We start from the raw sequence: 26,739 nt of genomic DNA on the forward strand, positions 1-26,739 counted from the left end.
ACAGTTTACGTACACAAAGGCAACGGCGCTCTGATGCCCGATGACGGCGTTGGCGGGTGCCGTTCCGGGAACTATCGTTGCCGATCGAGGGTCGCTCGTTGTTCCGTGCCACTCCGAACCGTGAGAAGCACAAAAATACGTCGTTCCCGCGGCAGCTTGTCCATGCGTGTCAAATCAGCTCCGCGTTGGGGAACTCCGGAATCATTGTTCACACACGCCGAACTAGTTCCGTCCCAATGTCGAAGGGGCTGGAGGAAGGCGGCGGATTCCAGCGCAAAGGTCGCTTCTTTGAACGCCTCCCAGCTGCAGCGATGGAGAGGGAGAGGGGCGCGTCGTGTCGCCCTGTCGTAACTGTGTGGCAATCTTGTTTCGCAGCTCGCCATTCTTGACAGCCCGAGCTAAAGCTTCCTCTTAAGAGTTGAGCTCCTGCGTTTCGATTATCCATTCATATATTATTAGTACACTTTTACTACCGTCTCTATTACAAAAAAAAATGCTTCTTTTTTTTTTTCTTCTACGGCGCAGATTCACGGCCGATCCCCAATAACGGGTTGCGCCGGTTCACGCATTACCTCTGAACGTAGTTTGAACTGCGAGGTGCGCTCCTTTTTTTTCTTTTTTTTTTGAGCGCGTTAAAACTCAAGCTACGCGAGCCGAATGCCGAGCTGCGTAACAGTGCACTCGGCTTCAAACACTCGGCTTCATTTCTCGCCGACGCCGCGCCGTGCCTCTTAGATCCAGTGCATTTATGGAGCCTCACACTGAATGCACGCGTGCCCTCTGCCACGTAGCTATGAGCTGCAATAATACAGTCGGCTTCTCGTTCTGCGAGCTTTCAACCCCATTGCCGTTTTCTGCATCTTCTTCTCCGCTTCGACTTGTCGCTGCTTTTAATATATATAGGTATATTTGTTTGCGTTTGTTCGTTTCAAAGAGGAAAAAAAGGAATGCCGCTCTTCTTCTCCGTCTGCAGTTGCAAAACGTCCGTGCCCCGTCTTCCGTCCAATCGCCCCGTTCTATTCGATCTCGTCGCTCTGCCTGTCGCGTTTACGAAATAACCTCCGCGTACTATAGGCTCGCGCACCCCTGTATTTCCAAGCTTTCGGCGGATGGTTGGTGGGGAGGGTGTCTTTCTTTCTTTCCTACTTCCTTTCTTTCCTTTATTTTATTTTATTTTATTTGTTTTTCTCTTTCTCTTTCGCGTTGTTCGCTCGCATCTGCAACGACACCACGCGAGCGTTGGACGCCCTCTGCATCCGTTCTTTTCACATCCAATTTCGACGGACGTAGCTCGCGTGTGTTGTCCGTCTGTTTCTATCTGCGTCTGTTTTTGTTTGTTTACTTATATTTATCTGGCTGTAGTAGTAGTTGTTTCTGTTTAGTGTGCGTGCGGTCGCTTCTCTCCTACGGACGCTCCCGTTATACCTTGCCGAGTCGGTGTTGTGGACAGTCGGCGGTCAGACGCGTCATTCTGCGGTGGTGCTGTGCTCGTGACGGTTGGGGCGTTCTTCGTGGGCTCATCTCTTTTTCCATCGGCGTGCATCGTTCTTTTGTTTTCCCCGTTCTGTGTGTTTCCTTCCGGCGCGTATCCCGTATTATAGACACCTTTCCTGTAGTTTGGTTTATTGTTCTCTTTCTTTTCGTCGTGTAGCCATTCAGTGTTTCTTCCAGCGTTTGCAGTTTACGACGTCGCCACGAAGTCCTTCCGACTCGTCTGTCGGGTGTTCGGCCGATTCTCTAGCAGACGACATTCAATCATGTCGCAACGCTTTGTTATAAGATGGGGTCGTACTAAACGGGAACGCGGGTGACGGTCGTGGTTCGGGTGAAATAGTGACGATATTATTGTCCGTATTTGAGCTTTAAGTGCGGTTGCTTTCCGACCGAATCATTGACAGGGAGTGCGCTCGAGGCGCCCTTAAACGAGATACTCTTCTGTTCTTTCTTTCGACTATAGCAAGATGCTGTTCGCGTGATCGAGGCTTATGGCTTCGCTGTAGGCGATGCCAGACGTAGTTCTCTGTCGTCTGCTCTGTACCGCTACTTCTGCCTTGCGGGCGCGCAAGTCCTTTCTCGGCCTTATCTTTTATACTTTTCTGGGTAGAAAGTTCGAAGAACTCTAATGCTCATTTCAGCCCTCTGTGGCGTGCGACGACATTTCACTTTTGAAGTGAACACGCTGTAGTCAACTTGCAGTCGGTTGATCCACGTGCTAAAAAATATAGGCAACGCTTTTAGGGATTTCCAATTTTTCACATCGAGCTGCGACATAAGTGGGTGTCTATATTCAAGCGCCTCTTGCAAAATTGACAAGGTGGTGCAGCTTCATCTTTCGTTAGGGGCATTGCGCTGTGGTGCTTATATGATTACGTCATCGTTGTAATGTGGTTGCGTGTGTCGTAGCTCGACTAACTTTTTTTATTATACGCGGGAGAGATAGAAAAGGAAAAGGAGGCGTTTCTGTTCTTTATGTGAACATTGGAATTCATAAGCGCGTGATAAACAGTCAATTTACCTAAGCCTTTCCTTTTAAACCGCAACCGCTCAATTATGCGGTCGAATGCGTTTAAATGACACTAAATATTAAAATGATTTGAGTTTTGTTGGCAACCTTGTACCCTCCTGCAATACGAGAAAGGGCCACTTTTATTGTGTGGAGACGCTCGGGAAGCCAGGAAAGAAGCCAGAACAAAAGACGTAGGTTGACTCCACCTTGATGTTCTCGCCCCAGCATTCCGTTACGTCGCGGATTTCGTGACGTCATTTCGTGACTTCATTGCATAAAGATGAACTTCGTTCCATTCAGTAATAACAAAAAAAGCTAAAAACTGAACATACAAAGTTTTCGAGCTTTCTTACTGAGCCACAGTGACCCAAATACGAAAACAATGCTTCTTAATCTGTACGTCACAGGGACCTGAAGGTGATGGAGTTCCAGAAGGATATTTAAAAGAAAGAAACAGAAGTTCGGCCTTCATTCAACGTATATCTTTCATTGATATGTTTTTACGTACTGTGGCCGAAATATGGCTCATAGCAGGAGCGGAATAATATAAAGGCACAAACAAATGTAGTAAAAGATAGTCAAATGCAATAAAGACAAGGTGTGCAGCACAAATGTTCAATATATTTCAGAAACTCAAGTGCAATTCACCAACACCGGCATGCAACAAATTCCTCTACTCTATACTGTACGAAAAAAAAAAACTGTTCTTAAAAAAGTCTATGCGAATATGAAATGTTCAAATGGACAGATAGCGGTTGTGCGTTGTTATTAAAGGTTACAGTAAATTACTGTTCCAGTACTTTTAAGTATTAAGTGTGATGTCGGAATTGGGGAGCGGGTTTACGCCTACCAGCTTAAATGACGACGATGAGACACGTTTGTTGGTATTTGAAAATCTAGGGTGTATCGGAACTCTGTTTGCTCGGGAAGACTTTCAACAAGGCTCCCGTGTGGGGAGCTTTGTTCCGGCTCCCAACACGGGAGCCGGGACGTCTTCTAATTTTTCACTTAATTTTCTTTTTTTTCTTTTCTTGGTCGCCGTTCTCTTTTTTCATCATTTTTTTTTTCGTATTCGTTGCAACGTGACAGTGCGGCGCGGTCGCGGATTGCTGTCGCATCCGTTGTCTTTTTTCGGACCGCGACAGGATCGCGAATTGGGCAGGCTGGTCTCCGGCTTCAGCTTTGTTACGTAATGTTCCGCCCTAGTTCTTTCCGTGCGCCGTCGTATCCAGAATGAAACCTCCGAACTCGCTTTGGTACAGCTAGCTAGCCGCCTGGTTAGCTCAGGTGGTAGAGCGGGTGCCCCGGAAAGGCGGTGGTCCCGGGTTCGAGTCCCGGACCAGGACGAATTTTTCTTCAACTATGACGCTTTTCTTTCTAGGAACCCGTATGGGTTTCCTCTGTAGCAATTGCTACGAACGGGTGGATGTCTGATTTTCCCTTTATTCAGCCGTCTCCAGACTGCCATGTGCGGCTGGCTTGCCCTAATTGATAGATTGATTAGCTTTTATTCATGATTAAATTTCGCTTAGTGTTACACTGACGAACATAAGGCACAAGACGACGACGTACGTAGCGCAAGTACGTCGGCGTCTTTTCCCTTATTTTCGTCAGTGCAACGCTAAGCGAAATTTAATCATGAACGTCCAACAACTAGCGCCGTTCCTTGCTTTAGCTTTTGTTAACGCACATTTTCTTAACGCACATGGAAGTTTTGCAAATTACGCAAAACTAGCGTGGGCCCGCAGTATGTAATGGCTAGTTTAGGGTCCAATTCTGAAGCGCGATTATACATATCCAAAGCGCGCAGTGGCTTGTCAACACAGTAGGTATACCCAACCAACGTATACGATATTAACGAAGCAACGTCAGCAACTTTTCCGCGTTCTACAAATCGGCGAGGTATGAAGGCTACCTCGAAAGGGACTGTTTATTTTCAGATATCGTTCTCTTTCGTAGACGTAGTTCAGGTACTGTGTTAATTTGATATGGTTTTGGGTACGGTGTTCCAAAGGAGGGCACCGGTAAGTTCAAATAGGTTTAGTCCACACGTTTTTTTTCCCAAGCGGCAGGTTAGGACAGTTGCTAGTTGCATTCTTTGCGTCACGCTCTGGTCTATCATGAATGTACAGTCAACCGCAAAAGTTTACGGGACTCAGGACCTGCCAAGAAGCTGAATTCTCGCGAAGCGTGGTCACACAGCCTCGAATTAAATGTTCCAGCATGTAGTAGCCTTCGCCGCCTACACAGTACGTTACATTAAATTACATTACAGTACGTTACTACACTACATTAAATACGAAGTGTCATGCCTTAACAGTGCAAGAATTCACATTTGAAGGGGAAACTGCATCCCGTAAGCTTATGCTGTTGACTGTACTCATGGACATGGTCTAGTCATAGACCATTGTCCTGCGTATAATGGCACACGGCGTGTCGGAGCAGTGTGCGGGGGGGGGGGGGGGCTGTTCGTGTTAATACACGCTACGCGTACGCTGTTTTTTAGCGTTCAATCATAGAGCTGTAACCCTGTACACTGCTTTACTCTACAATTACTGTTGCTTTCTTTCTTTTTCTTTTCTTTTTTTTCCGCTCCTCACTCGAACATTTATCACGACACCTCCTTGGCTCGGCTGCTTCTGTGGCTGGTGCTTTGTTCGCCGACGTTTTTTTTTCGTTTTTTTGCCTACGCGCCGGTGGTGCAGTCGCGTTTGCGAAACGTTGTAAAATATACGGAACACGATAGGCGTGAAATATAGGGGACGTCGCATATAGTAATCTGAAAAAAAAGGAAGTGCTGCAAACGAACAGCATTGAAGTCGGTTTGCGGAGGCGAGATGTCGGACGCCTCGATTTCCTTGGGGCATTTTAATATGAATAATGCACCACCGCCCACCATCGCACCCTGCCCCCCCCCCCCCCCCTCTTCGCCTACGCCCCCGTACCCCCAGCCTTCCTTTCTTTGGCCGGTGTTGCAGCATCCGAGCGTTGAGAGAGAGAGGGGGGGGAAGGAGCGAGATAGCCGGCGCGCCATGCACAGTTGGCTTGCCAGCCCTGTGTGTATTGTCCCCGACCTCCTTCCTGTCTCGAGACCCCGGCCTAGGTTTCGACCCGGGCTCCGGAGATGGACGACGTTCTTGCGTGCGGGTTCCACCGTCACCGCATGTGTCTCTCTTGTCACTGTGTTCTTATTTTACGCCTGTCCTGCATGTATATCTTTCTTATTATTACTTTCTGAAATCTCCGTCGATTTGTTTTACTTCTACTTTTTTTCTCCCGTAGAGTAATCGTGAATAGCGCTGAAAACGTTTGTCAGCGTTTCGAATTTGTGTCTTGTTTCCTTCACTGTATTTCTTTCCTTTTTTAGTTATTATTTTCTTACTTTTCCGATTTCGGTGACGCCCATCTCCCTCGCAATGTCATCTTCCCTTTGTTGCTTTCGTTGCTGTTGTATTTTCGAGGTTCTCCTCGACGTCTCCAGTTGTGGACTGACAATATTGGGCCGGAGAGTGGCCGCGCCATTTGAGGCTAGACATTCGCTCAGACGTGCAAAACCCAGTCTAAATCCTGAACAGGAGTACATCATTTGCGTTTCCGGGCGTCTCTTTTCTTTTTCTTCCTTTCGCATCAGTTTTCTGCGAGCCCTTGGACGCATTTTGTTACTGCAAATCTAAGAGAGAGAGAGAGAGGAAAAAAGAAAGAAATGGTAGAAATAAAGGGCCAGAAGTGAGTCGATGAAGTGTTTGTCTACGCGAAGATAATGTGCGCATGTTGTAATTTTAGTTAAGCGAAGCTTTCTCGGAACGGTTACCTAAATGTCACAGAGCCTTACGGCATCCCGCATCGCGTATGGCTGCGTAGCGGTTACGTACGCCCGGCCACAAAAGTTTACGGACCACGGGATCTCCGAAAACGTTCCGATTCCCGAGCTGTCTGTAGCTGTAGCCAGTAAAACTGTATACGACAACGCTGTTAGCATATTCTAGTCGAGGAACGAAATGCTGATACCAGGCTGTGTCTTGAGGCTGCGGAGATATTCAAGTTCTTCTCAGATTTCGTGGTCCGTAATATTTTGCGGTCGGGTGTACATGCGGCGGAAGACGCGGACTCAGCACGCGGCAGGCCTTTGCACTCTGCTTTGTGACGTCATGCTACTTTGGACCGAAATTTCCACGGTAACGCCCGCCGTGACGAAAAGCGGTGACGTCAAAACGCCGTGACATACTCGGCAGCATCTCGGTTAGATTCTGTGCCACTCGGACAAGGTAGACTGACGTCGTGGTTCGATGTGCACATGCCTCCTGCTATCTATGAGGTGTTTGATCATCCCAGCTTACTTGTGCACTGTCTCCAGGGTCGACCCGCTTGGCGAGCAACCCTACCGACAGGAGCCCCAAACCCCGTACAAAACGGAATGGAAAGCCTCGTTATAATAAAACAATTGACGTCAACTCTGGCGCAGTGCGCATGCGCGTTTTTATGTTATTCGTCGAAGTCGCAACGGCTTAGGGCGCTTCGCCGCAATTGACGTCACGCGAGCTTTTGCGGCGTGGCGCCAGGTGGCGCTGGCACGATATTTCGGCGCCCACTCTCACAGGGGGTCCGTTACGTCTTCTCACGACTATACATCTGTCAGGGTAGTACACACAGGGCTACATGCAAGCCGAATAGTCACATATCTCTATTATCCCGCTTGGCAAGACAGCAGCAGCAGCAGCAGCGGTGGCGCCCTCTAGTAGCCACGGTCAGGAAAGTCCGGGAATCTTCGAAAACAAAACTTCGCTTAAGAAAAAAAAAAGATATCGAGGAGGTGAAAAAGCAGGTGTATGTGCGAACTTTCGAGATACAGCAACGACCGAACGACGACCTTGCTGATACACCATCCGCCACGGTAACATGACGTCGCGCAGCCTTTCGATCCTTAGCTAAAGTTAGCTGATTCGACTCCCGGCCGAGGCTGCCCCATTAAGATGAGGACGTATCGAGAACACGTATCGTGTTACACTCGCGTATTTGGCTCTCGGTGCGCCTTAAGAGACTCCAGGGATTAGAAAGGTATATTAGGAGGACTCGACTAGAGCGTCCTTCAGTATGCCCGCCTCCCTACTGCACCCCCCCCCCCTCTCTCACTGCGCTGCCCTCAGATGTGAGACCCCGCCAAGTGAAGCTCCTCGCAACAGCGACATTGTTTCGGTTAACTCTAGCGGGCTGTTCAGCGCGATCTGACAGGGGCACTATCAAGGCACTCATTATGACTGTCGCACTGACGTTTCGCCTGTCGCACTCCTCGTTAAAATGGGCAGTTGAGCGAGTTGATTGCGATCGCTGCTTTGGGCAGGAGAGAGAGATGGATAAAGGGAATGGAAGTACAGGGAAGTTAACCTGTCGACATCTTCTTTTGGCTGCCCTGCACTGGGAAAGAAAAAAGGGGGTGCTGAACATGAGAAAGAAATGGCAGAAACTCTTAAGCAATGCGTTGGGTGTGTGAGTAGGTGGCTTATGTGTTAACGGTTGATGAACGCTTCTGTGAGCGTAGAAGGAGGAGGGGAGAAAGGGTCAATAAGGTAATGAGAAATAAGCAGTAATGAGAAAATTATTCTCTTCTTCCTCGTCTTTCCCCGATTCCATCATGCATTGTCGAAGTTCTGGATATGCGGCGCTGTGAAACTTGAGAAAAAAAAAACAAGAACGATATTTTTCTCCCCTATTATTGTTTTTTGGCTGCTCAGATTTCGCGAAAATGTCGCGTTTTATGGTCCGGGCCGTTCGGTGCAACGCTTTGCACTCTTACATTCGTGATATCTCGCAGAAAGTAAATGTGGCGTTGCCTTTGTCTGCACTCCTCGGTGTCAATAATGTTTGCAACATGGCAGCTTGCCTGGTCTGTTGCACTCCCGGGGCTCATGTCTAGCATGCATTCACGAATGTTCGTGAAAGTGGTACCACTGTGGTAACGCATCGCGCCCGTATTGCGGAATGCGTGGCTTCGGCTTCCACCGACGACGAGCTGCCTTTTCTGCCACTTTCCTTTTCCTTTACTTTATCATTGCTGCTAGTTGCTAATTGTTAGTTGCTAGTTGCTAATTTCTAGTTGCATTCACTGGCAGAAGTGGAAATCCACTTGACCGCACGATTCCTGGCCCGTATACTTTTGTTCACGGCTGTAGATTCCTCTAGCCAGCTAGTATTTTTTTCGCTCTGGAAAAGGCTTTAGAGCGAGAAAGAGGAACAAGGCGGGTGTCTATGGTGACAGAGCCAAGAAGTAAAAGACATGGCGGGCGGTGGCTACACCTATAGCCTAGAGTCCAGGCCCTTACCTGTTTAAAAAATTCAAGTGCAGCCGCCTGAAAGAGAAAAAGAGATAGATAGATAGATAGATAGATAGATAGATAGATAGATAGATAGATAGATAGATAGATAGATAGATAGAGAGAGAGAGAGAGAGAGAGAGAGAGAGAGAGAGAGAGAGAGAGAGAGAGAGAGAGAGAGAGAGAGAGAGAGAGAGGGCAGAGAGACGTGCATGGACAGCACTGCAGAGTCAAAGGCGCTCGCACAATCCAGACCTTCTCAGTAAGCATGAAAGCGCCTTCACTGCGTTCTTAGCCGGTGATCGGCGGGGGGTTATAGTATTGCCTGTTCACTCAGAGGACGACCATCTACTCTGCGTTGCACGCAAAACGTCACGTAAACTTAATAAGTGCGGAAAGCGTGCCAGGATCATGTCGCTTCGCGAGAACAAGCAACGACAAAGGCGCCCGAAGTGTGGGCCACACTTTCTCTACACCGAGTCTGCAAGAAACAGCGCTATCAGCGTCAAGCCAGAAAGGCAACGGGAGCCGGAGACGAGGACCTGTGTAGGACGACCGGGCCTCGAACGAGGCATCTCGCCTATCGCAGGCACTCGCTTCCCCCGCATACTCTTCGGGCGTCTTAGGGAACCGCGAGTAAGATGAAGAGAGGACTAACACCGCCTTTTTATGTGGTTCTTCCGCGTTGGCCGTCCTCGTAAAGAACACGAGCGTGTCCGGCCATTACAGGGGAGGACGCGGAGCCCTCTTTTCTGCTAGAGCCCTAGTCCCAGCTTGGGGAACCCCGATCTTCCGAAGGAACAGGACGAAGCGGGCCGTTAACGCATCCCCCCCCCCTTTCATGTACTCCGCCTCACGGACTCCATGCAGTGCGGCGAAGCCTTAAGGCTTGTGTCAGCCAAGCAGTAACGAGGCCGGCCGCGGTAGCTATGTGGCTATGGAGCTGCGCTGCTTAGTTCGAGGTCCCGCGTCCGATCGAGGTCGCGACGGTGGCCGCATCGAATAGTAACGACATATTAGTAACTGCAATTAAATAACGCCCACCCCATTTCTTGTTTCTTCTTCGGCGTTACAAAGCGCATGCAGCTGCCGAACGGATTGAGAATTTTCAACTGAGTTGAGCTTTGTCCCAGCGTAAAGAAATGTGGATCCCGCGCGACGACGCTCATGGGAACGTCGCATGTGCAAGCACGAACTATTTCGTGCCAGTCACTTGGAAGAAGCAAAGGTATGCCAGACGTAAAGCAATGGGAAGAACAATGGAAGTTGAGCCGCTACATGATGACAAGCTAATACCGCGGTCAAACAGACACCCGGCAGTCTGTCTTCCAGGTCGAGTTTAATGAGCACAGTGCATGTGTAATTCAGGCTCGCAGCACAAGTCCAATCAAAAGTATTTCAAAAATGTATGCAACGCGTCTTATATAAACTTCTATCAGTGTTTCTGCTCCTAAAATAACCTCTCTAGATATTATTAAATTTCTTCTTTCTCTTTTATTTTCATACAAGATTTTCGTGCGTAACTGCCCACATATGCACGCCGTCTGAATGGCCCTATTATAGAGCAAAAAAGCCACTAGAAAGGAATAACACACATCGGAAAAACGAAGACGTCACTTCCGTCAGTTCTCCTAAGTTTCATCGCGAAGCCGTACTTTTTCGCTGGGCGCGTCACGAACAATGTGCGCCTGCACCTAATCAGCAGCAACATGAAGGAAACGTGATGCAAAAGATAAACTCGGAAGCGTACAAGAACCGAAAACAGCGCATTAAAAACTCGGACGTTACCAGAAGCTACAAGGATCGCATTGCGCTACTAACTATTCCGTGATGAAGCTTCCACTCCTGAGTCGGCGTCGCTCGGGACGCAATCAAAGGAGGTCCCGACGTCTTCTGGGTTTCTTCCGCATTTAGCCGGCGCGAGAGGCAGCTTTCACCGCACTGCACCAAGCTCTTGAGGTGGTGTCAACGCGCGGAAGGCGCGCGGCGTGTGTGCCTTTTACGGTTAACGGGGGGCGGTCCTTACGCTCTCCTAAGTGCGATACGCGCGCGGAAATTGCGTTAGCGGAAGAACGCCCTTGGAGAGAGCTATAGGCCGGGCAGGGAAGCGGCGCGGTAGGCGTGATAGAAGAGTGCGCTTGGACTGAGCGTTGACTCGAGCCTGACCCCATAGCCCTCTCTCGCTCTGAGGTTACAGTGTCGCTGAGCGCTGCGTGTTTCGCAGGTTGCAAGAGTCATCTTTGATTGCTGGAAAACGTCGGCGTTGTTAGCTTTTTTGGACGTGATCGGTGAGGACGATTCTTCGCGGCTGACTCGGGTAGCCCGACAAACGTTTGGAATCGAGAGAGAAAGAGAGAGAGAGTTTTGGCTTATCGCTACACGGAGCGCTCCTTACGAGATGTCGGTTTGCCGGTGCCGTGATCGGCAAGTACAAGGTTTGCAGCGACATCTTGTGACGTTTGGTTAGGATGCCTCCGTCGCTGTTTCCGGGCACACATGCTTTGCAAAACATAGTAGGAAAAGTTAATGGGAAAAGAATGGGAAAATAACAATAAGAAAAAGAAAACTAACGCGATATGTCACGTTGCAGTAGCGGAACAAATCAGGGGCTGACTAAAACGAGCGCTTCGGCATTGCCATTGCGTCTTTCTCGCGTCACTGTACGTAGCTCGCCGAAGAAAGCGATCATCGTGCTCTGGCCTTTCTTTGTTATTTATTTATTTACCTATTTATTTATTTGTTTATTTCTTTATTTATTTATTGTTGTTGTCCTCCTTCTCTTTGTCGTCGGGCCAGCGACCGGTGGTTGGTTCGTAAGTAGCCCTTTCCTCTTAGTGGCCCTCTGCTGTAGTTTATGATCGATATATAATGCAAAAGGATAGACAGCTGGGCGAGTTGGTACGGTAACATGATATTGGCTTCTAGCGCGAAGTGAAACACGGACACAGAAAGGAGCAGACAGGACGAGCGCCTGTCTGCTCCTTTCTGTGTCCGTGTTTCACTTCGCGCTAGAAGCCAATATTATGATCGATATCTCCACGGCGCAGTGGGGGTTTTAGGGAAGCAACGCCGACCGACGTAGTGTGGCGCCTTGGTATGTGCGCACGTGCTCTGTGCGTGCCTGCTGTCACGTGTACTACGCCACGTGACCCGCGCTCCGTCGTCTTGAAAAGAGTTCCTTGCCGTGGCACAGGGTATTGTGCTTCGTACTGTAGTGCAGATATACAGATGTCGGATCCACGTAATGGACACTTAATTGGTTCAAGAGTTTTCTTAGTTAACGCCTTTGGAATTAGTTGACCGTGGCTTCTGCAGTTTTGCCGAAAAGCTGACGCACCGTACAGCAAGCATGCAACGAATTGTCGTGTATGCCTCTTTTGTTTCACCCTACAGATGTGGTGGTGCAGAAGATACGACGGGAAACTGAAAAAGGTAATGCATACGAAAATAACACCACAAAGAACATCTGAAGCAACAAACACGAAGACAAGAAAAGTCATTGCGTAGTCACCATCGTTTCCAAAATGACTGAGCGATGGCAGTGCCGGAGTTTGCTGCGGTAATTTTCTAAAAGAAACTGCATGGCTCAGTCGGCAAGCAAAAGAAAGAAGCGACGCAAACGAAGCAGCCGAGACGGCTTCCCAGCCTTTGAGGGGGCCATTCGTGAAAGCATTTGTCTAGAGACTCGCATCGTGAATTGCCGGGACAGTCCGCTGACGCCAACCCATCCCCGAGAGCTTCACGCACACTCCGCTCGTAGCGCCACCGCGTGGCGTCTCCAGTGGGCGGACCGCGCGCGTCTGTCCGCCCACAGTTCCATCTTCATCGCCTTCGACGTCGGCATATTTGCCCGCCCTCTTCCGACCCTGTCACCCTCGGCATCCTCTTCGGTGCCACTCGTTCGAGCCTTCGTCATCTCCTCCCTTTATTATTATTATTCTGCTTCTTCTCTTCTTGTTCTTCTTGTCTATTCTGTAGTCGCATTTACTCTAATGTGGCTTCTTGCCCCCGGGGTGTTTCATATCGGCACTGTCACCGGTTAGTGCATGCCCGAGGCCAGCGCATCTCGACAGAGTGGCTACGCGCCGTAGCTTCACTGCCGTGCATCGCTGTGGGACGTCGCGGCAACTCGCGAAGTCGCTTAGGCTGAAAGGGTGGAAGTGCCTTGCTTTGGAATTTCTCGTACCTTCCGAACTTGCTAACGATATGAGGCTCGCTGCGCATTCGTATATCCTTTTTCTCCTTTTTTTTTTTCTCTTACGTGTCATCGGATTCACGATCTGTATGTACCCGTTCTTTGCTAGTTCCTGCCTTGTTTGTTAATCGTGGGGGCGCTTATGGGTGGCTCCGCTATTAGATAGCTACGCTCTCGAACTCCTTCATTTGAGGATTGAATGCTCGTTGTTATGGATAAGATATTCAATCTACCTGAGCGTTCGTGATCGAAAGAGCGTAAGAGAAGGAGGCGTACAGAAAGCTGACTGGACGTGAAGGAGAGCGGTGCTGTCGTGCGTCGCCTTTCTGTGCGTTCCGTTCTTTCTCGCTCTATCTAATATGAAACACAATAAGCTCGCCCAAACTTTCAGTCCCATCTCACGTTGCGCGATTACACCAGAGTGCATCTGGATCTCTCCTTGCACGTGTGAAGGTGACTTCCCTGCCTTTGTTGCCTCTTTGCGTGCAGTGGGTTCGTCACCTTCGCATTTTGGCTCTTATGCTTTCCAGAATGCGCTTCCTATTATCCCTTGCGTCGCAGTGCGCCGTCTGTGTGCTGTGTACTGATTTTATGTATTTACTTTGTACGCTTTCAAGTGTCTCGGCATCGTATAGCGCAGTGGGTGCGTGTGTACAACAATGAAGTTACTTTGATACGTCCCATCAATCCTACCGACATTTGCGCTGAACGCATGGTCCGATTTCTAAATTAAAGAAAAAGAACGAAAAGAAAGGATCACAGTTTCGCCACGATTACACCAAATGAACGAAATCTTAGGTCGCGTGCTTTTATAACAATAAAAAATGCAAATAAAGTTTCACGCATAGGTGCATTGACACGATATCAGCTCTACACCCTCGGAAGCAGACGAAACGATGGCACAGCGGTACACAGGATGGTGTACGTGTTAGCTAGCTTATTCACGTATTCACTTTTTTGCGAATCCAAATGGACGAACTTCACCCAAATGCACGTGCCTGGCCATCATTGTCGCGCTCGCCGAGCCACCGTGCTCGCACCTTATGCGTAGACACCAGGTTTCTTCGCTGTAATCGTTGTGGCAAACTCTATGACGCTTGGCGGCATTCGATTGGCCGAACGCCGAGCCTGGCACCGACGACGCTGCGCCGTACTGCGGAAGGCTGAAGGCGTGTAGAGGCGCCACCGCGGCGTCGATATCTTGCGACCCGTCGCCGCCGTCGCTTCGTCGCGGCGCGAATCCCGACGACGGCGGCGGCGGCGACGACGTTGCAGCGGTAGCGCGCTTCCCCAATTGGGGACTTGTATCCCGTCGCGCCGCATGATGGATGAACGCTCCCGGCGCCGGCCGCTCGCCACGACGCCTCGGGCGCGTTCTTCTCCCCCGCCGACGTCGTCTTGTCGGGCCTTGCGTCCTTTTCGCGGCGTCGCCCCTCGCTCGTCCTATTCCCCTCTGTTTCCCTCTTTTCCCCCTCTCACCTCATTTCCCTCCTCGGGATTTTTCGCCATCTTGCCCCTCCTGCTTCCCCATGGTACCCGAGTGCGAATCCCGCGACGGTTGATTGAGAATTCGAAGTTGGGCTAGTCGGGCCGTGCGTCCTTTTCGCAGCGTCGCCCCTTGCTCGTCCTATTCCCCTCCGTTTCCCTCTTTCCCCCCTCTCGCCTCATTTCCCTCCTCGGGATTTTTCGCCATCTTGCCCCTTCTGCTTCCCCGTGGTACCCGAGTGGGAATCCCGCGGCGGTGCATTGAGAATTCGAAGTTGGGCTAGTTGGCTTTCGTTCAGCGTGACTAAGAAGAAAACGATGATGGAGCCCTGATGAGATCACTAGTGGACGGGAAAGGGGTGACGCCGACACAGTATTTCACCATGGTGGATGACAGAACGAGAGCTATACAGACATAGCGAGGTTCCGTATTGACCAAGCTCTTGTGGTGCAGGACTGTTCGTAATAGCAGCAGGTGCCATCCGACCGTGATGTTTGACATTACATTACATTACATTACATTAACGCAAGCATCTGGCCTAAGGCAAGCGATTTTCACAGAAAAAAAAAAACTGCGAATTTAGCTCCAATGTGCCGGCGTTCGTCTCGTCATTTCCTAAAGGGATCAAGAGTTGTCGAACAGAGACGCGTCTCACGCTGGACACAGAGTGAAGGCTGTTTGCCAACTATAGAAGCCTGATTCACCAGACTGTAGAGGACGCTACCTCACACTCTAAATCAGTACTGTTGTTTTCATGTAAGTCTTGGGCTAACCCTCCATCCGCACCCCATTCTCTCTTTTGTGCGTTTCTGTCCTCCGGGTTCCTGGGCATCCCGTGCATTGTCGGTATATGTGGAGCTTGCATTTGTCATTCCATCTGGTGGCACTCGCAAAGAATTTCGACGCCTTCATTTTGTGCACAATCGGCATCCTTGGTTGATCGTTGCCTGCGCTTACACTTATGAGTCCGCAGTCCCTAGATTGAATCTAGCGACTTCGGATTCGCTGCCATCCGTCCTATAGCCTCTGCGGCCTCGTTGCAGTTGAAACATTGTGGAGATTTTTAGCGTCCATCGTTTTTTTTTTCTGCGCACAAGCGTATGCGAGGATGTCGACTCAAGTGCTGGTGTTTGCTTTTGACACCTGTTTCTTGTCATCCGCTGCAGGGCGATGTTACGATTAATTCGGGCAGAAACGACTTTGCTATGAAATTAGATAGCCCATGCGTGACACTTCCCCGATGATGAAATGGCGTGCCCGATTCGTTGAAACGTGTATTTCCACTGTTGATACTTTCGGGTGTAAGCTTCAGTTCGCCATTTGTTCAGTTCCTGGCTTCTTTTCTTTTTTGCGGGAATATTTTGTCAAAAGTGAATCCGTGCCTTCACCTCTCACTTTCTTGCCGTTGGCATACCTCGCTAATGTCGGGCGCTAACCATTCTACCCGGTAACATTTTACTACTTTCGCATCATGATCCCGCCACACACCGCACGCATGGGGCGAATTTTTTCCCCACTTTTCCTTCTGTTCGTCCTAACCGTTTTCAAAGGAAGATTGCGTTTTTTCTTTACCTTTCTGTTGCAGGTTTCTTTTGCCTATCTTGCGGTTTCATAGCCTTCGTTTTCCCGGTGCTATCTATCTTGCGTGTCATCAATCTGGAAAGTTACTGGCTTCGTGCTTTTCCTGTTTTTTTATCTCTTTTTTATCTCTTTATTTATCTGATCATCGTCCCGTCGTCGAAGAAGGCCCAAGGACGTCGGGATGTATTCTCCCCCCTTCTTCCCTTGCTTCCCGCACTTACGTGTGCTCGTGTATTCCCCGCGGTTGCGTGGTTCTTACGGCCGACACTTCTTTTCGCTTACGGCATTCATCAATCCTGGCGCCCATTCCTCCCCTTTCCCCCGCCCGTGGCGCCTCCTGTATTCATCCCTTCGCGGTACCGCGTCCCCTCATCTCCCGCCGGATCTCTTTACTTTTACTTAGAGATCCTTTTCGTTCCTCCTCCTGGGACATTGTGTGGTTTCCTCCTTCTTTCTCATGCCTAATACTCTCATCCACGCCTTTTTCTTCTTCTTTTATACTTCTATGATCTTGCACGTTTTCCCCTTTTCATCCCCCGCCCTTTATTAATTGCCGAACTGGACAAGTTGTTCCTCGGTTTTCTTTATTTTTGGGGGGAGGTCATTGTGTTTTCCTCATTTTCTCCCCTTCGATCCCTTGGTTGTTCGGAGGGTTTCTCCGGGAATTTCCACATGCCTCTGTGTTCCTTTTTCCCCCTGTTATGCCCTCCATCTGAACCAGAACGTCATCCCGACACCGTCTTCATCAATCCCTATGCGCTCGACACTGCTTCTTGCCTCCTCTCCCCTTTGTGTTCTGCATCGCCTGCCACATTCTCTCTCCCTCATCTCTTGCTAGACCCTCCTAAGGTTCTTCGGAACGAACGCCTTATCCTTCCCTTCTCACACCGTGCTATCCCGTTAGCTCGTTGTTCCATGCGTCCATTCATCCCTCCATTCATCCCGTCCGTGCTTCCATCCATCCATATATCCATTTGCTTCTCGAACAAGGCGGACACGATGTCGGTGCTTCCCGACGGTGGCGCCATCGACTGGAGGCGTCTGTGGGAATGGCGTGTCTGGCGGTATGAAGCACTCGTGCTTGTATAGAGTAAGAAACAAACAAGGAAATCGGGAGAGAGAGGATGGAAAGAAACAGAATAGCGAGAACGAAATAAAACAATGCGAAAATTCGGCGAGACAATTTCTCAGCCTTTTTCTACGGCTTGATTTTTGTTTTTCCGTGTCTGGCTGGCGCTGGGCATCATTTCTGGCCAGATTGCTCGGGCAGGCTCTCTCGCTTCATTTTTTTTAGGGCGCCGTACGCCGGCAGTGCACTGGGTATAGGGCCTGCCCCTTGAGGACGGTGCGTCTATCGACTAACCCCTACAGAAACAACGTATTCGTTTTTCTTTTTTATCCTTTTTTTGTATGCGTCGTTTGAGTCGCTCTGATTCGTGTCAGTTTCTCGAGTCGTGTTCTTTTGAGTGCCGCTGTCCTCCGTGTTTGCGGTCGTCGCGTTTGTGTCTTCTGTCACGTCGTGCTACAAGCATCTGCTTCTCGGTGATACTTTGTTCTACCGTGTATATTGTGTTTAGCGAGCCGGCTGTATGGTTTCGCTTTCTTTTGTACCATCCGATCTCGTGCTATCGTGGTGAGAAAGCATTTCGTTTAGGTCGACACCTCCTTTTTGTCGTTTTGCGTTGTTGTGCGTAACACGATGAGGATCGCGTTATGTCACGCTAGGAAAGCCCTACGGTCTTGATCATAAGTTTTGACTGCACTGCACGCGAAAGAGCACCAATTTTTTGGCAGTCCGCGTGCTCCCTGGGGTGCTTTAAGAAAATGTTAGGTAATCTTATGGCTAAATGCTGCACAAGAGAAGCGTATATGGACAAGTTCAACAGAAGGACACAGGATGAAACAGGAGTTAAATACGTTTCCATCTGCGTATCTCAGCTTGTGGGTTGTAATCGAATAGAATTCAATGTCCGTAAGCCGGGGGGGGGGGAGGTTACTGCAAACTCATAATCAACAAGTGTAAGTAATAGATAGCAGACCACTGTCATAACAGAATCAGTAGGCCTAATGACGAGGAACCTGCAGTGCAGGAGACTGTAAACTACTAGTCATAGCAACGTGCTACCTATTTTGCTTTGCTTGCTCTGAACGGTACTCACAAGCTAGAAGAATGGACTAGCGGTGTTCGTTTGGCCACAACTGTGGTTGAGACACGAATTAACGTAAAGCAACTAATAGCCCACTGCGTATACACTGGAGATTCGTACGCAACTTCGTACGCACTTGTCGCTGCGCCAATGTGCTTTCTGGAGACGGACGTGCCGTCCGCAATGCTATATCGCCAAGCTCTTCCTCGCTTGGCAATTCACGTTTCGAGCGCGTCGCACGTACGTGAGGGCGGCAGTGTGCATTTTGGGGAGGGCCGCCGCATGAAGTGACGCATATCGAACGAATGCGGCGCGTTATGCCGCATCGCAAAGAGGTGTTCGTTCTTGACGAGATGGCCGGTTTCCCCGTGTGTGCGAGAGCGTTCTGCTGCCGCAGTGAACGAGTTAAAATCGGGAAGAATCGATCGCTGGAGAGACTGCCAATTTCTGCTGGGTAGGGTTCTTCCCTAATTAGGCCCCGAATGGCGGGAAGTATTTTTGGCAATCTCCCCGGCTTCGTTTGCGCCTTGTCTCGTCGATTCCGTATGCACATTCTGGAGCCACGTAAGGAGACTCCAGTAGAATACAATCAATTAGGCTAATATCATCAGAATATATATATATATATATATATATATATATATATAAACGAGAAGAAAGGGGGTTAACCGAGGGACCCGATTCTCGGGTCCCTCGGTTAACCCCCTTTCTTCTCGTTTATTACATAACGAGGGTCTCGAATCCGGCAACATTGATGCCTTCAGGTAGCATGTGTGGGTTTAATGACCAGTTGCCTTCACCCGAAAAAGATCACGTTCTCGTGACGCCTGCGGCAAAAAAAGACGTTCCACGTCCGCCGCCAAGGTCTGTGAGTGGGGTCGCTGGCTAACACTCCCAGGGTTCTACTAGTACACATCAATACCCAAGAAAGTGGATGGGGAAACGCCGCCGCGGTAGCTCAATTGGTGGAGCATCGCACGCGACATGCGAAGGTTGTGGGTTCGGTTCCCACCTGCGGCAAGTTGTTTTTTCATCCACTTTAATTTCCATTAATTTATCATTACTTTATTTCATTTATTAAGCACATGCAATTTCCCCTATGTTGTACTTGTTGTCAGTGTTTGTTGGCTTCTCATTAAATGACTATATATATATATATATATATATATCACGACCTTCCTTCAATACGCCCCGAAGACGTGGCGGACCGATCGCACTATAAGCACAGGTCAATCTTAAGATGGGTCCCCACAAGCGATGAAGATGAAGAACCCGATGTGATGATAATCATGTGCACACACGTAGGCTGTACACATCCTTGCGCGTGATCTTGTTGAGTGCCCGGAAATCTACGGAAAACCGCACAAAGCAGTCTTTTTTTCCGAACTAGAACGATAGGGGATGACCAAGGACTAGCGTAGGGGTGTAATATCTGCCGTTGCAGCATGTCGCCGACGTTTTCTTCAATGACAGCGCTCAGCTAAGCATGCGCGATATGGTCGGCGGCGAACGATGGACCCGCCATCTGTCTCTATCCGAAGCGTGGTGAAGAAATTCTGTCCGAATGAAGTGGAATGCGTGTCAAACGAAGTTTCATGCTTTTTCAGCAACGCGAGCAACTGTTGTGACTGCGAAGGGGTCATGTCGGAACTGATGACAGCTGCAGTGGCAGAGAGAGATGCGGAACCGCCAAGAGAAGGAGCTGAAAAGGAAGCCGGTTCAACGGAGACAACAGAGAAAGCCTCTGATTTAGTGACGCAAGCCAACGTAGTGCCTTTTGGAATGAGAATATATGCGGAGTTCGGCTTTATAGCGCAGACGAATGTGGAGCAGTTGTCGAACCGGACCAGCCCTGATGCAAAAGCTATGCCTCTTTGGAGGCAGCCTGCAGATGGTTGTACAAGCACGTCAGCATGGTCATTGACATCGGAGGTGATTGCAACAATTCGCTGATGGCGAGGATGTAGGTCGGTGTCCTCAGCAGCAAGCAAACCAAGTAGTGCGTCATCTGCGTGTAGGGAATAGGCGGTATCGGTCATGCGGAGAACATGTCGCCGGCAGCAGATGGATGCGGATGCCGTAGAAAGAAAATCCCATCCTAATAACAGCTGTTGGGCACAGAAACTTTGGACTGTGAATTTATTTATTTATATATTTATTTAATATACTTTCAAGGCCCTAAGGCATTACAGAAAGGAGTGGGTCAACATAACAAAAAAATTGTGCAAGATACAAAGACGTAATCAACGTGTCGTTTCGTGAATGCTGGTTCTGAAGGTGTCGATATCCAGGATGACTGCAACGGTGGCGGGAAGGTGGTTCCAATCTTTGCTTGTGCTAGGGATGAATGCATTGCTACAAAGTTTAGTACGTGAAGACGGCACGCCAACTTTGAAATTGTGGTCAGAGCGAGATCACCCCAGTTTGAGCGAGATGAATTGTACATAATGTCGCAGACCGTCAACATAGATACGAGCAGTGCACCTGGCGGAAGGTCGAATGGCGTCTCCTTGAGCAGCGAGTAGTGTAGCTATCCGCCATAGGGAGTAGTAACTCTTTGGAGACGCGAACGCAAATTGCGGTGAAAAATTTTCAAACCAGCGCCAGCGTCTAATAAGGCTTCCACGTGTACTCTTTCCACTAAAACAGATAACACATTATGCGGACGCGCTAGAGAAATTTCTGTCATGACGTGCAATGCAGCTTTTCCTCCGAGAGCTGCGTCATTTAGTTTTCCGGGCGACGGTCGGCAAATTGAGAGGCTCGTCGAAGTGGCGACGTAGAGCGACGGAGGGGTGATGGTGAGCGGCGTCTGACCGGAGGGCAGCTAGGAGGCGTCTCGGACATTGCAGGTGGCTATAGAAAGCCGCCGGCAGGCTGAGCAATGGAAAGGACGCCAGTGGAAAGTGGGCCTATCAGAAAAGTCGTCCTGTTCGTATGTGTCAAATCCGCGATGCTCGGCTTGCTGACGCTTATGACAAAAACGTGCGATGTGGCCACGATCAATGTGGTCGAGTCGGACGCCATGGTAGATAGAAAGGTTAAGTACGTGCGCTGGTAGACATTGAAGCAAAGGGGCCTGCATCGGTTTTGGAATCGATAGAACGAAGGCTGGTTTAACCGCGGCTACTTGCGCATATGTTGAGGGTAGGGTCTCCGTATACGCAGTGCCAGCCTTGGACGCCAACTTCTCCTCGACAACGTCACCCAAAATCGTACTGGTGGCGTGGGAAGGAATGGGACCTGCCGAGAAGCCAAGAGCCTGCAGCTCTTCTCGAATGATTGCGCGGACCGTTGCGCGCACAGAGGGATCAGCTGTGGGGTTGGTTTCATGGGTGTCCGGTGGCAATCGGACAAATTCTACTTTGTCAAGGCGCTGGCACGTAGATACGCTAACAGCGACGGTAGCCGGTTCCTTGATGGCCACCGCATTGAAGGCTATAGTGCTGATGCCATTGAGTATGTGGCATACTCTGTCTGATTCTGTCATGGAAGCGTTGACGCGCCGACAAAGAGCGAGGACATCCTCTATATACGAGGTATAGGACTAGCCGAATTGTTGCTTGCGAGTGTCGAGAGCCTTCTTGGCGAGGGCGGAACGGACCGCCGGTACACCTAAGATTTGTCGGAGCCGCTGTTTCAAATTACTCCAGTCGCTGAAGTCGATCTCGTCGTAGCGAAACCAAGTCTTCGCTACGCACGTGAGATAGAAGGATACGGGGCGTAGCTTCAGCGCCTCGTCCCAAGGGTTAGCAGCACTTACCCGGTCGTAGTTGTGGAGCCAGTATTCCACATCTTCACCCTAAATGCCAGCGAACAGATGGGGATCGCTCTGTGGTCCACTGACGTTCCAAAAAGGAGAGGCTGCAGCAGGCGTAGCCGAGATTGTACATGTAGAAGTGCGGGATGGCTCGTCCTGCGGCATGCTGGCAGAGAGCTGGCACAAACGGCGACCTGAGCGAAGCTCCCGGAAGTAGAGCGGGTGAGCAGCGGACGGGGGACCGAGGAACAACTTCCACCACGTGTGACGTAGCAGTTAACACGACCTTTAATACGCCCCGAAGACGTGGCGGACTGATCAAACTACTGGCACAAGTCAATCTCAAGATGAGTACCCACAAGCGATGAAGACGATGATCCCCATGTGATGAGAATCATCACATGCAGACGATGAAGAAGTGCAGAAGAAATGCCCGCAATATATACATTCGCTTTCGTACACGTACACACCATAAGGTACACACGTTTGCTGGTTAACGTTGCAGGTTACTATGCTACTTACATGAAAAATGTAATGTTATGCAAGCACAAAGTTTGTCGAGCTCTTTTACAGATTTGGCATCAATGACTGAGATTACTCGGCCACCGTACTTTTTATAATCTGTCGTGAAATTGGATTCCTTCTGGTAAGCTTGCCATTTGTTATATCTTGGTGCATCAAGAGATGAACATTGTAATAGAATATTTGTTTCGATGATTGTGTGCACTACAAGTAGCAGTCTTAAAGTCGTAAACAGAAATGGTCGCCGTGACCCTCGGTTCGTCAATGAGCGCCGCGCAGACGGCGTATTTATGTAAATGACCATGTGATTTTTCTTGTAGCCTCTCTTCCGTGGAATGCTTACTTGCCCGTAACGCGGCGCGTTAAACCCCGTGTCTCAGTGCGGTATGTCAGGTGGCAGTGGGAGCGATACGTTTGTTATAAACAAAGCTCAAAAGCTTGGCCTGAATTTAAGTTCTGGCCCGATAAGCACCATTTGTTAGGGGGGAATGGTAATCAAATATGAAACGGCGACAAAGTGTGCCAATGATGAGCGCCAAAATGGTGCTGAATGAACGTAACCTTCGAAGACTCTTCAAAGCCTGAAATGCAGGAAATTCTGATTAGAGAGAGAGAGAGAGAGAGAGAGAGACCTGTTCACGGATGGTTTGATTGACAAGCTATGACTCAAGCTTTTGCAGGAATTCTATTTCCACTGCGCACCATCGATACTCCGCACGTGTTCTCGAGTCTCGGATGTATTGCTCTCGTGGCGGTCCAGACTTTTTTCCCTTTCGGTGAGGTGTTGGTGGCGCTGAGTGAACGCCACACCTAAGCATAAATAGCGCAACAAACTTCCGTGGCTTCTCGTGATGGAGAGAGAGAGTGAGAGAGAAGAAAGGGGAAGAGGCAGGGAGGTTAACCAGATGGGAAGCTCCAGTGTGCTACCCTACGCTAGAAAGAAGGGAAGGGGAGGTAAACATAGCAACGTAGAGATAAAGAAAGAAAGGAGCATAGCCCTACAATCACAGTCAGTCACTGTCACCGCGTACTGTCACCGCACAGCACTGCAGCACTTGCAGCAATATAAACACCTGTTCAGGCTACAGCCGCTTGTCTAATTGTGTTGCCCTTAAAAACTGCAACAGTGCCCTCGTTATGGTGGGATTGGAATATGCCTTCGTGCTGACGCCTTAACGTGTTGTCACCTGTAATCATTCTTAGCGGTGTTCCTGTTGGGTTATTTTATAGAATAACCTATTTCGTGGGTCTTGTTACATTCGCAGGTTTACTTTTGATCTGACTGTTAAAACTCGTGTCGAAAGGAGCGAGTTGTTTCCAGGGGAAGTGTTTTGTAAAAGTGCACCTTGTCAGGATTGGGGGCTCAATCCCATCGCTCGTAATCAGTTGTCAAGATTGGAGTCGGGCATGAATTAGAAGGTAGCTGGCCCATGCCGTCATCCAACTTATCCACGCTGAGGACGTTGTTTAAAGGAAGGACTCCTTCTCATCGAGAAGAATAACGTTTTTTTACAGTATCTACATCATGATGTTGCAGTTCATCAGTCTAGCATGACTGCGAGAGAAAGTGCACTGAGCAGCCGCACAACAGCGGTTTATAAACACTCGGTCCTCCCTCGATCCACACACACACACACACACACGCACACACACACACACACACACACACACACGCACGCACGCACGCACACACACACACACGCACAGGTTCATGGTCCCCCACCCCTAGGGCAGAGGGGCCTTCGCAGAACTCGGAGCTGACCCCCTCAGCGCGGCCGCCGTGGTGTCCATTGTCTTGCTTTTTGAACGTCGCTTGGGAAGGGCTCTCCGTAGACGTTACCGCGGCAGCTCTGCCGCTCATAGCAGATCAGATCTGTGGTGGCGGGTTCAGGCACAAAGTCTGCTTCGTCAAACTGGGCTCCAGCGACGGAGAGTCGAAGACTCGCGTATTGTTCTCCACACACAGTCGACTTAGTGACGCTGTGGCTAGAGGTTTGCGGTGGCGTTCCAAGAAAAGTTTGCTGTCGCAACTGGCTGGCAAAACTTGCACGTTGCCACCTCGGCAGGCCATTCCTAACAGCTAAAACTTGCATGTCAGCCGGCCGTTCTTAACAACCTAGTGGACATGTCCGTTGCGTCTGCTGTTGAAGTTTTTATTTTCTGGGCTGGGCTGCACATCCGCGACAGCGAGGCGTTACAGCCAATCACCGCTTCAGCAGCGGACGAAATGGACACGTTCACTGGGTGCACCCCTGCAGTACACTTCCCCAGATTTGCCTATTCCCTGGCGGAGTGACACATTATTTCGCAGGAGCTTAACATTACTTTAATGTGAGACATATGACTCCTCTGGGTCGTGGCTGAGATGTTCTGACGATCTGAGACCATGGTCTCTGATTCAGTTTGTATGTGTTCGCTGGATTGATTATGAAGCAAGACGGGTGGGTTTTTGTCGTTCCTTCACTTGCCATATTGGGCTTGCACGCTTGGATCTACGTCGTTGTTTCCATCGACGTTTTAATGCGATAGAATTATATGCCCTATTACGGGAAAATCCAGCACTGTATTTGACAGCGTGACCGAATGATGGTACCAAAAATGGCCGACGACGAGGAGTGACAGCACGTAAGAGGAGTACTTGTATTGACGGCATGTTTCTCAGGGAGGTTTCTGTAAACAGTAGTAAACTCTCGCCCTTGATAAGAATATTAGGTAAATTTCGGTCTAGGGGCAGGAGCGGGGGGATCGCACCCGGGCCTTTGTGGTGCGAGACGAGCATGCTTACCCGACGCCATGGTGGCTGCATGGTTCTGACTGCGTGGCCTTAGTGCTTGCGTCATTGCGCACGTCACGTCGCAGCCATCTGGCTAATTAAACGTGTGGCCTTAGTGCGTGCTTCGTTGGTCACGTGACAGCGAAGCCAATCGGTAGAAGGCGGCGCCGTATCATGCGTGTATAATGAGGGTACAAAAAAAAAGCATTCATGTTCGTATGAACGCCGCTGAGTAGTCCTTCGAGTTATGAACTCCTCGGGGGCAGGCTATTACTTTGAGAAGGTTTATCGCGTTCTCATTTGGCCTTACCGAGGCGCAGTTGGAACGCAGGCGAGAGCTCGCGCGGACCAGGAACGTGCTGAAAAAAACACTTCAGCAGAGGGACTATACTGCTTTCGCATTCCTACACACGTCAGCAGTCTTAAGTGACTCTGCCAAATTTTTCTTTTTAGATCATGTCGATGTGAGCGTCCCTGTTTAAACGTAGTGGCGGCGCATGTCGTCAGACTTCTTTTTTAAAATCTGTGCGATGTGCCTTAACCTTTATATAAGCTAACTTTAGTGCACTCTAGTGCATCGAATTGCTTTTTTTCCCTCCCATTGCGCCACCAGTATTTCAGCCGTGTCTCATTGCTCGCCACTGCATTTACGTTTCTTTATACCAGCTACTTGAAACTCGACGCCGCCTGGTGATGAACTACATCCAGGCTTTCCGCTTCGATAGCGTTATATTCTAACGAAACATCGTGAGTGATATCTGCACCATTTCCTCACGCTGTACACAAAGTGTCTTCATATTAAAAAGTTAGACCTTTACCTTTGCATTGTCAGACACCCTCGTTTGGCTTTGCTCAGACGCTAAAACCTTTTTCACTTTTGCTTTCATAATTTTGTCTTCGAGGCAATTCCACAGTTGACTTCTCTTTGAGTACACGTATCCGCCATACGTACCGATTCCCGACTTTATTTTCCAAGGAAAATATTCAGTGACACCAAACGGAAATGTCAAGTCTAGCTAGATCGACTGGTTGTTCGTCTGTAAATCAGTTATCGTTTTCTGTGTGACAGTGCGTCATTTGATTGCCTAGAAAATTGCCGCCGAAAGTCCCACATTTGCTCTTCAACTTGGGCCGCCCGCGCCCGAACGGGAGAGTTCACGTAACCTCCTCGCAACCTCCCTCTGTGGCGTTTCCTTCGAATCAGCAGTGCTGACGTCGCAGGAGAGGTACCGCAGTCGACAATAGGTGGCGCCGCTCCTATTCTGCATTTTTTTTGTCATCATCTCGCTTACAAACGCTCTGTTTCCGCTAGGAATGATGAATTCGTTAATACAGATGCCTAATCTTTCAATCTAGCTCGACCTATTATGTTCCTTTAGTGTCCACTTAGCGCCTTTCCTGTGATTCTGTCCACCAGAGTTGCGTAATGCTTACTCGTTAGCTATCCGATTCTTTCTGATC

General features: G+C 49.4%; 2 protein-coding genes across 4 annotated transcripts in view; one reads left to right on the top strand and one right to left on the bottom strand.

Annotated features, from left to right (window-relative positions):
- LOC135922010 (uncharacterized) overlaps positions 1 to 22,301 on the bottom strand; it is a 129,694-nt gene extending 107,393 nt beyond the window's left edge. The window contains exons 1-2 of one of the 2 annotated variants that reach the window (XM_070520781.1): positions 21,987 to 22,301; positions 8,824 to 8,850 (exon numbers count right to left, since the gene is read on the bottom strand). In XM_070520781.1, the coding sequence (XP_070376882.1) occupies positions 8,824 to 8,850; positions 21,987 to 22,018 (59 nt within the window). In that variant the 5' untranslated portion in view covers positions 22,019 to 22,301. The remainder of the gene's footprint in view (positions 1 to 8,823; positions 8,851 to 21,986) is intronic. The other variant, XM_070520782.1, reaches the window with a different exon arrangement.
- Positions 1 to 26,739, top strand: part of mib1 (mind bomb 1) — a 638,149-nt gene that overhangs the window by 272,985 nt on the left and 338,425 nt on the right. The window lies entirely within an intron of this gene.

This window comes from Dermacentor albipictus, chromosome 6, assembly GCF_038994185.2.
Source record: "Dermacentor albipictus isolate Rhodes 1998 colony chromosome 6, USDA_Dalb.pri_finalv2, whole genome shotgun sequence".
Classification (NCBI taxonomy): Eukaryota; Metazoa; Arthropoda; class Arachnida; order Ixodida; family Ixodidae; genus Dermacentor; species Dermacentor albipictus.